This window comes from Dendrobium catenatum, unplaced genomic scaffold (assembly GCF_001605985.2).
Source record: "Dendrobium catenatum unplaced genomic scaffold, ASM160598v2 fragScaff_scaffold_1056, whole genome shotgun sequence".
Lineage (NCBI taxonomy): Eukaryota > Viridiplantae > Streptophyta > Magnoliopsida > Asparagales > Orchidaceae > Dendrobium > Dendrobium catenatum.
The window spans coordinates 8,578,057-8,589,470 of record NW_021319518.1 but is presented as its reverse complement, the minus strand read 5'-3'; the positions used below and the strand labels follow the sequence as shown (position 1 = coordinate 8,589,470).

The following is an 11,414-nucleotide window of genomic DNA, read 5'->3' as shown; positions in this document are numbered from 1 at the left end:
TCATCCCAGCTGATCCTACGATTGTCCAAGATGATTTGATCGAGCAATCAAACCTTAATTACTTTCTTTAATAATTGAATTAATTTAGGCATAATTTTGTTTCATCATCCAGGATGATGTCCAAAAATAAATAATACCTAAATAGATCTGGCAGCTGATTCTTTCTGATTTGAGACTATCATCCCTGCTAATAAGAATATCATCCAGGATAATGCGCTGAATGATTGCTGCCTTAACCAAGATGCCCTAATTAGGGTTTTTATTTTTTACATATCGTCCAAGACAATTTGTGGATCATCTTGGATGATGTGACCAAAAATAGAGAACCATATCATTTACAATAGACTTAAGAAAGGGAAAAGTTTAAAAATTGACTTAAACCTAGTCTACCCAATCTTGAGCTGGTTCAAATTGCATTTTGATCTTGTTGACCTGAAATGTTAGTAGGCAAGGCAGTCATAAAGAAATAGAAGTATTTTCTATAATCAAAATTATACTCCCTGAAAGCATATTTATAATAATAGATCTTGATTTCCTTTCCTTTACCTTCAACCTCAATAATAATATGAACAGGTGGCAGACTTCATTAATCTTCAAAGGTTTCGATTTGAAACATTTTCCTGATTAGAATCATGTACGATCAAAAAATTACTTCAAAGGTCACTCGATTGCTTCCAATTATAGTGATCCTTTAGTGGATACGAAGATTTGGACAACCGATCACCAGCTAGTGATTATCGGTGATCCTCCATCGCTATTGAGAAATTCAAAATTCTGGACTTTATCTCCCTAAAATTCTGGAGATTCAAATATTGCAAATTTTCAAAGGCCAATATTTTGTTTGGTAGCCACTTATAAAATTACAAAAATAAAGATGGACTTATGTTGGAAATTCATTAGAAACCATATAAAGGCTTTGATGAGCTCCAATTACTAAGGTTTGAACTTTAGGTCATCATTAACTTGTAGTTCATTTGATTTATTACTTAGCAAACCCTAAATTTATATTTATATAAATGACCTAGGAATTCATTAAATCATAAAAAAATTGCATTTAATCATAAATAAGCAAAATAGTCAAGGTAAAATAGAAGGCCCATCATAAAGTGTCAAAATATAAATTAAGTAAAAAATAAAAAGAATAGTAAAATAAATAAAAATAATAATTAAAAATAAAAAATTTCCAAATGGTTTTAAACTATTGTAATTATGATTTAAAGTTAATCATGACCCTTTTTGAAATTGATTAATGTTGGTTTGATTAAAATATCAAAATTACGATAATTAGCTTAATTAAATAAATAATTAATTAGGTTAATTTTCAATAGATCATAAATTAATAAATAAAAATCATAAAATTAAAAATTTATTTGTAATTGAATATAAATAAAATACAAGCAGAGAGAGAAAGATCTGTTTTTCAAAATTTTCATTCCCGTTTTTTCCTTCTTTGATTCGACTAGGTTGTAGGACATTGAGGCGGATAGCCACCAGCCATCATTGCCTTCGAATGTGAAAGCATCATCTGTAGGCGGAATGTCTATGTTGAATAAGACTGAGCAAGGATGTCTGGTGACTGGAGTTGATTGTGAAGCTAAGGATGCTGGCAAATGAAGATCTAAAAGTGAACTCATCATTACAAAAAATGTTGATTTTCATACTGAGAAGGTTAAGCATGTTGAAGGCAAGGGTAAAGATGTTCCTTTGAATATTGATTGCAAGACTCCATGTATTTTGAAATCGACTGGCTTTTCTCTCCCAAAATCATTTGATCATGAGGCTTCGTCATCTAGTATGAAAAATTTTGTTAATAGATTTTTGAATTCAAATGCAATCCCTATTATTGACAGTGCGATAAATGCAAATTCCTTGAATTTGGTTTAAAAAGTTGTCATAATAGTATTAAGGAAGCAGTGGTTCCTTCAGAGAAAGCTGTTGTGAGCAGTGATTACAATGCAGTTCAGGTGATTGAGAATATGTCTGAGAACAGAGAAGAAGCTAGCAGGTTGGCCAAACCTTGGAACAAAAAAAGCTGTATATCAAGTTAAATTTCAATAGGGAGAATGTTGTTCTAACTGAGGATGGAAAAGCTATAAAATTGATTGAATCTTCTGAATTTATGAATGCTAAAAGGCTAGAATCTTCATTGGTTGCAAAGGTATTTGGTAGAGAAATACCATCTCATTTAGTTGCTTGGGAGTTGAGATGACAACAGGCTCTTTTTGGTCAATTTATTTTTTCAACCTTAGGAATGGGTTGGTATTTGTGTTCGTTCAAGACATTGGATGCAATGGAATGAGTTCTGTCAGGTGGCCCATGGTTTGTAAATGGTCAAATTGTGGGAATGGAAAGTTGGTCAACTGAATTTTTTTCTAGCTCAATGAAAGGACTTACTTCACCTACATGGATCAGAATGCCACAATTGCCTTTATAATGTTGGGATGAAAACAACGTGGCTATGATTGCTTCTAGGGTGGGTGTTCCATTGATATTGGATGGGAACATGTTTCAATGGGGTAGGAGGGAGTTTGCAAGGGTTTGTGTTCGTGTGGAGCTAGACAAACCTCTTCCCATGGGTGTTTGGGTGGAAGGGATGGCTGGAATATTTTTTCAAAAGGTTGAATATGAGAGGATCTTATCTTTTTGTTATGAATGTGGTATGATTGGCCATGATAAAAGTAATTGTAATAAAAGGCAAGTGTGGTGGTGAAAAATAATGTGGAGGCTACAAACAATCAAGTTCAAGGCAACCGTTATAAGATAGCACATGAGATGGAGGTTAAAGACACTTATTGACCTTGGGTCCATGTTAATTACAAAAGGAACAAGAGAGTTAACAAAGAAGTGACTAAGGTGAGACCGATACAGAAGAGATTTGATATGAAATATCATAGCAAACTAGATGTTGTTCAAATTGAACCATCTGATTTGTTGAACAAAGAGAATAAGGCTGCTGTAAACATTGAAGTAGAGAAGATCATTGAAGACAAATTTCTGGTAGAAGAAGGGGAAATTACATTAGGTGGAGAAATTTGTACTGAAAATTCAGCAATACAGTTGGAATGCAACAACCTGTCTGGTAGTTTGGTCGAAGAATTTTGTGATGCCAAGGTATTAAAATCAACTCCAACTTCTTCTACTATTAGTATGGCCAATAAATTTTAAACGTTAAGTGAAAATGTGGAGGAGGAACTATGTCTTGAGGTAGTTAGTAACAAATCTTTTTTTTTTTTTAAGAAATGCAAATTGCCTTAAAAAAGAAACAACTATTACAAACTAGAAAGCAAAGACAAGCCCTTTAAAATTATCATAATGGAGATGCGATCTACTAAATTTCATTTTAAATCCAATTGGGTGATGGGGACACCAAATATTAAAACAACCTAAAAGGTTAGTTAGTATCCCAGAGTTCCTAATAGATGAAAAATGAAACCTAGTAAAAATTGAACATTTAATTACAATAATTTCAAGAAGGACATAAAACCCTACAAGAAAATCATAAAAACAACAAACTACAAAAAGTAATTGAGCAACTAAAAAAGCTGTCAAAACACCAAAATGACCATCTTCAACATCCCTAGAAGCCTTATTTTTTCACAAATCTCTTAGGATATTGCTAAGGAGGTGAAGAGTATTGTGGATGACTTTTGTAATTGGACTTGGCAAAGGGTCAATACTAATAAATCTCAAATTATTTTCGGAAACATTGTTAGTAATCATATGAGAAAGAAGGTTACTAAAGTTTTGAGCTTCAAAGTAGTCAAGGAGATGAGCTATCTTGGGATAAAGTTATCTCTTAATCAGTTGAGGGTAGCATATCTTCATGATATCTTAACTAATATGATGGATAGACTCAATACTTGGGGGAAGAAATTTCTTTCTTTGGGTTGTAAGGTTACTCTTATCACTAGCTCTCTTTTGACCATGCGTAACTTTTTAATAACACACTCTATGATCCCTAAGAAGGTGTTGCTTACTATGGAAAAACTTTGTAGAAATTTTATTTGGGATAAACATGATGGTAGTCATGATATTCACTACATTGCTTGGGATGATCTTTGCAAACCAAAAAGTATGGGAGGTTTGGGATTACAATCTCCAATGCTGAAGGCTGGACCTTTAAGAGCAAATCTGTCATGGAATTTTCTTCAAAAACCTGATACAATTTTTCATAGAACTATGAGAGCTAAGTATGGGAAGAGTATCTTGAATGGTACTCATAATAAGGTTACTTCTAAAGCTTGGAAGATCTTATTAGATGGTGGGAAATTTCTTAAAAACATTAAAAGATGGAATGTTGGTAATGGAAAAGAGATCAATGTGCTGAATGATATATGGATCCTTGACAGATGTATTAACCAGTGGCCAACTTTTGCTGATTGTGCTGCCTTGGAGGGACTGTGTGTTCAGCAGTTAATGTTGGAGAATGGCCATTTGAATACTGATTTGCTTCAGGAGAAGTTTCATCGGAACTTGTTAAGATGTTCAGCAGTATCCAGGTTGATTCAACAGAGATGACTTGCTGGAAATGCAGAAGTTCTATCCCGGTAGAACAGTTTCTGGATTGGCTTTTGAACAAGTATTAAGAAGAAGATTCAGTTTAATTGATGATGACTATTATAGTTGGCTGAATAAACTCAAGTTAAGAAAGAAGGTGGAGATGTTTTGGTGGAGACTTGGGAATTCATCTATTCCTACCAACCTATATCTTAAGAACCGTAAGCTCCTGGATAATGATTCTTGTGCTAGAGGTTGTGTACTGGTGGAGAACTATGAACATATCATTGTTCAATGCAAGTATTTCATTGAAATCATCAATCAGCTTGTTGGTTGGGGTATTTCTATTCCAATTTTTCATTCCTTGGATCATTGTCTCAAGGAACTTAAGAAAATTTCAGCAAATAATCTGGGTACTGTACAAATCTATTGTACCATTTTTTTCTTCTCTTGGAAAAATAGGAATGAGATTAAGCATGGAAAAACTACACTTCCTTCTTATGTTGTTGCTTCTAATGTATTATCAGTGACCATTAACAAGACTAGTCCGTCTCTTTCTAACTGGAGCACTAACCTCCTTAGGCAGTCTCATGTTTCTTGGTGCCCCCCACCGAAAGAAGGGATGAAAATCAATATTGATGCTTCCTTAACTACTTCGGGCTTAGCTGGAATTGGTGGTGTGTTCCGGGACTGCAACGGTAGGTTCATACTTGCATTTTGGGAGAAGATGATGCATTGGGATATAGCACAGTTGGAGATGGGAGCAATTCTCTCGGTCAAGGACTATGTCAAAAGCTGGATGAGGGACTATAAAGGTGTGATTGTGGAAAGTGATAACATTAATGTTATCAACTACATTCAAAACTCCTTGGAGCAGAACAAAGGGATTATGAAATTCAATTTGGTACGAGATTCTTTATTTGTGAATGATTTCAATAAAGTTGTCTTTCTACATGCTTATAGGAAATGTAATAAGGTAGCCAACTTGTGTGCTACTATGGCTTTAGAGAATAGTTTTTATTTTGATAGCTTTTCTTTTGATGATATCCCTCCCTTGATGGCTAGTTTGATCAAGGAAGAGTATCATCCTTTTGATGTTTATAATTAGTTCTTTTCATTTTTCTCCTTAATGAAAATTGAATTTCTTCAAAAAAAAAAAAACATCCCTAGAAGCCAACGCACTCCAATCAAGCGATGAATCCGTTGAAACTTCAAAGCTTCAAATAACAATCACCATGGATGAACAAAGCAAAGTCGATGAGGCAATAACGCCGACACCCAACTCAAGATGCCAATAATCGCCTCAGACTTTCCAAAGCCATATGAACTGATAATCATCACCTCCCTCATCACACTGACATGAGACAAACAAATAAACTTCAAATCCTTCAAGTCTTAAATCAATAAGAATTGAACTTCAAAGAACAGCTGAGAATCAAGAGACAAAACAAAAGTCTCCATTCCCTTCCAGCCTTCAGCAATCACACCAAGATCTTCAAAGATCGAATCAATAGAATACATTGACTTAGTTAGGATGAGATCCCACCTAAGTACATCACCTATGCGTCCAACAACAAACATCTTAGAAGAACCAAACAAAGCAGATAAATCCATAACAATAGCTCCATCCTTAAGAGGCCAAGAAATGACCTCAAACCCCATAACCTTCATTAATAAATCTTTAGAACAAAACATTCCACATCTCTGAGAACAAAATTCACACCAAAATTTCTTGAACAACCAACAATTCCACTTCAAGAATCTTTCATTTTCCAACAGAAAATCATAATTCTTTTCTGCTCCAATCACCACTTCCCGATATCCTTGAAAACCAACCAAATTCAAACAGAAATCACCAAAGGTAAATTCAGGAATAATTCCAGCAATACATCCCAACCACAGGCAAAATTTTGTCAAAAATTCCACCATCAGAAACAAAGGAAAAATCAGCCCCTGAGTGGAAGACTTATTCCAAGAAAACTAAAAGGCAATGTCGAGCAAACAACAATCTCCTTTAAAATCTCCTCCAAACTTGAAATACTACCAAAATCAATCAATAATCTAATGACAAAAGAGTAAAAACCACAAACAGGAACAATGGCTAAATCAGTCTGACGAAGAAACAACATCTCCGCCCAAATCCACTTCAAATGGATAGCTTCTATACCAAAACACCACGAAGGACTTCCGTCGGCCATACCAGGCCGACGGAGAACTACCGAATGCCTACGTTTGGTCAAAATCGCCAAGAACTCAAAAATTGCTCTTCGCTCTTCACCGCTCCTCCTATTCTTCATTCCATCAAAATCGACAAAGAAACACCACCAAGGATCTCTGTCGGTTATACCTAGTCGACGGAGAACCACTGATCACCTTTGTTCCGTCAAAATTGCCAAGAATGTTCTCTCTGCTCCAAGGAATTTTCCAATTTCAGCTAGTAACAAATCTATGAAGGATACTAAATATGGTGTAGAGAATGAAAATATTATGGAAAGTTATAAGTTATTGGTAAATGGAAGCATATGAGTGATAGAGAAAAAAGAGGTAGGTGGTAATAATGAAGGAGCTAAAGTTAAACTTGCCAAAGAATTGAGATCGCTTGGGCCGGTTAAAAATTTACCTCGTGTTAGGACATTGGATGGGAATGGAAAATTAAGAGCTGGGGGCTCTCCCCCTTTGGTTGATCAATGAATTCTATTGCATTCTAGAATTGTAGAGGGGCTAAGAAGGAGGCCTCTCTCTAATTGAAGGAGTTTTAAAAAGATTATAAAGTGTTTTTTGTTGGTTTGGTAGAGACTAAAATCTCTTCCTTGGATAAAATGGCTTTTCAATAAATGATAGGAATGGATTGGGATTTCTTTTATATTCCTTCATCTTGACTATCAGGTGGCATTATGGTGATGTGGAGATTGGATCTTGCTTCTTTGTAAGTTTTAAAGTATTTAGAGCAATGTGTAGGGAAATGTTCAATGAGGGGACCTGGATGATTCCCACCATTTATGGTACATGGAGGTAGTAAAGAGAAGGGATTTGTGGGATTGCATTCATGAGGTATCTCATAGGAAAGTACCTTCGGTGATTGTAGGAGATTTTAATAATATTTTAGCTCAAGAAGATAAAAGAGGTGGAAGGAAATTTGTCTTTTCTCAAAGCTCCAAAGACATGATTAATTTTATGAATCTCAATGAGTTTCATGAAATATTGGTGGTTGGACCAAGGTTCACTTTGTGCAATAAAAAAAGTGGAGGAGGAAGGATCTTGGAAAGGTTGGATAGGTGCTTGTTGAATTCATATGCTTTGGAGAAGATTCAGGGGGCGGTTGAAAGGCACATTGCTAGGGTAGCATTTGATCATTGCCCTGTTATTTTAAAAAATATTTGATTCAACCGATAGGAAGAAGAATCTTTTGAAATTTGAAGATGTGTGGGTGTTTTTTCATTCTTCTTAATGTATTATCTCCAAAGTTTAGAAAAAGTCTTATGATGGAGATGACATGCAAAATTTAAACAAAGAATGCAAAAGAACATTGAAAGAATTGTTCTTTAGGAGCAAAGCTAAATTGAAGGACTTCTTCTCCTTTAAATAATGCTTAAAAAAATAGGTGCTTCAATTACAAGAATAGGAGGCTATGGATGGTAGATTAGGTGAAGAAAAGTTGAAAATCTTGAGAAATAAAGTGGGTGAACTTGATGTCCACCTTGTAAGGTTGAATACTTGGTGGAGGCAAAGGGCTAAGGTAAAGTGAATGGAAGAAGGGGATTATAACTCTAAATACTTTCATGCCTTTGCTGAAAGTTTGTTAGGGATTTGAAGCCCTTATGAACTAGTCTCAAGGCTAACCAAAAGGGGTGAATCGATATTTTTTAAAAAAACTTCTTTAAGCAATAAAAATATAAACCAAGATTCACCACAGAAATCAAAGTGCGGAAATTAAATACGAAAATAATAAAGGAAAGAACACACCAGATTTATAGTGGTTCGGTCAAACCTTAACCTACGTCCACTCCTCGAAGGCACCCTTTGAGTATTGCACTAAACTCAGTGTCTCTCCTTTAGCCCTCATAGCTAGGCGGAGAAGCCCTTACAAAATCACTTCCACCTTTCCCATTGTGGTAGAGTAGCCGGGTCCTTTGACACTAAAGAGATCTTTTTCTTCCCAAAACTCCCCTCAAGACAAGCCTTGAATCCGATGGTACTAAGGTGCAAGCTCGCCGCAGCAACCGTGTGGAATCCCCCTCCACACTCCCATGAAACCCCCTCCATGGATCTTTTCCCTCTCTCAAACTATACCCTTTCCTCTCTCCCTTTCAAGCTCTCTCTTCAAGTTTCCTCCAAAAGAACGAAGCTACAATGGATGCCAAAGACACATACTAAGTGCCTTATCAAAACTTAAATAGAAGAGTTCAAAATGAGCTCATTGATTGCAACTTGCAAACTTTATCGTCCAAACCAATATGTAAATCATCCTGGCCGATCAGTGTAAATTAAGCCCAATTAGAAAGGATGATTTGGGACGATTAGAAGAAATTTGTTCATATCGTCCAGGATGATAATATTATCATGGCTAATCAGTACAAATCATGAAATATCGTCATGAACATCACCCTGAATAAGAGCTGTCCAATTTCCAATCATGCAATGGATCGTCCCGACTGATCTTGCGATCGTTCGGGATGATGAGATCGTGTAATTAAATCATAATTACTTTCCTTAAATACTAAATTAATTTAGGAAAAGTTATGCTGGATCAGCCAGGCCGATGCCTGGGACGAAGTCCAAAAATAAGTAATACTTAAATAGATATTCCGGTTGATTCTTTCTGATTTGAGTCTATCATCCTGGCCGATACAAAATCATCGAGGATGATGTGCTTAATGAAGGTTGCCTTAATAAGGATGCCCTGATTAGGGTTTATGTTTTTGAACCGATTGTCAAGGCAGATATAAATATCATTCCGAACGATGTTACCAAAAATAATAAACTCTAAGAACCAGTAAGAAATTCTTCAAAAGTGTGTGTGTAAGGTTACTTAGCATCAGGAGCCACACCAATTATAATAGACTTAAGAAAGGGAAAAAATACAAACTGACTCAAATTTAAATCTACCCAATCTTGAGCTGGCTTGAGTTGCACTCTATCTTATGGACCTGAAAAATTAAGTAGACAAGGCAGTCATAGAAAATCTTGAATATTTTCTATCATCAAAATTCTAGTCCATGAAAACATATCCACAACAGTCTCTCCCTTTTTTATGATGGAAAAAATTTCTTGTTGAATTTATAAAAATAAAAAGATTTTCTCCTAATCTCCCCCTTACTAAAATAAAACTAAAAAAAATAAGGGAAATCAAAAAATTTTTGTTGCTTAAAAAAGATAAAGATATAAATAAAATAATACGTTCTCCCCCTTTAACATTATCAGAAAGAGAAGAGGCACAAAAAAGTCTTAAAAAAATGAGAAAGTTACCTCTTGATTTTATTCAAAAACTAAGGAATGGATTGACAACGCATACTCTAGAAAAGGTAAGAAATTCAGAAATTATTAGACCAAGCTCAAGTTCTTTTAAAGGTTAAGAAACGTTTTAATCCAATATCTAAATCAAAGAATAAATTAGAATAAGAAACACTAATTTTTCAAAAGTCCTTTCATAAAATATATCTAATAGAGGATTAATGGAAAAATTGGTGAATCAGGAATCATAATTTTCAAGCTCAAGTACTGAAACTATCAAGGGTTTTCTTAAGCTTTAAGTAAACACAAAAAAAGCAAGCATACTCTTTATGGGCTCATTTTATATCTCTTGTCAATTTTTTTGGCACACTGTGCATATTTTACTTTTTGGTACACTTTATGTATCTTTCTCAATTTGGCGTCATTGCGCATCTTTTGATTTGGCATCATTGACCACTTTTTTTTTGATTTGGCATCATTGGCCTTTTTTTTTTAACTATGCTACTTTTATGAACTTTTAAAAACAAAAGTAAACCCATTCTATTGACACAATGAACTACTTGATTAAGAAAATTATGTGGTATATTCAATAACTTACAAAAAATTCCTATGCAATAGATAAAATGTAGAAAAATTAAAATGTTTAGTTTCAAAATCTAATTTAAAATATGATAAAGATTTTAAATCAAAAGTAGATTAACCTCTTTTTGGAAATAGAGATTTTGAGTCAAAATCATGAGTTTCCTTCCTTTGACTGTTTTTAGAGAGGTCAACACAACTTACATAAGAATTCAAGAAAAATAGGAGAGATTTTTCATTTTCAATATATTTTTTAATTTTTTTATTTTTAAAAAGAAGGTGATGTGTGTGTTGATTAGAAAAAATACTACATAAAAAGAAAAAAAATAAAGTTAAAATTAAAAATTTTAAAGAAAAAGAAAACAAAGAAAAAAAAAAGGATGAAAAAGAATAAATAAAAAAACACAAAAACACACAAAAATAAACAAAACATGCAAACACAGAAAAATAAAGCACAAAAATAATGGTTTTAACATCATCTTGCTCCTGGTCTATTGATTCAGAAGCTAGGTCTATCCAGGAGATTTTTAGCTTTTTATTATTTTCCATTTTTATAATTTACTTAGCTTTAACCTTTTCTTTTGTAGGAAGAGTTCTCAAATTTGGGCACTGATTTTTCATATGTCTAGGATTCCTACATCCAAAGGAAATAACGTAAGAAGAAATCTTAACATTCTTACCATTTTTACCTTTATTCCACTTTTATTGATGCTTATGCTTTGGTGAGCTTCTTAATTTGCTTGACAAGTCATCGCTTTCATCATCAACTAAGCCAATTTCCTCCATGTTTTCATCATTTAAAACTATCATCTCTCATGCATCCAAAAGTCTTTGACCCAAACTTTGCTCGTAGAAAATGAGTGAGCTAATCAAATTTTAAAAAAATA

At 34.1% G+C, this 11,414-nt stretch overlaps 1 protein-coding gene across 1 annotated transcript; it reads left to right on the top strand.

Annotated features, from left to right (window-relative positions):
* Positions 1-4,528: 4,528 nt before the first annotated feature.
* LOC110102818 lies at positions 4,529-5,605 on the top strand. Its single transcript, XM_020831298.1, has one exon. The coding sequence runs from the start codon at positions 4,529-4,531 to the stop codon at positions 5,603-5,605; it is 1,077 nt and encodes a 358-aa protein (XP_020686957.1).
* Positions 5,606-11,414: the final 5,809 nt, after the last annotated feature.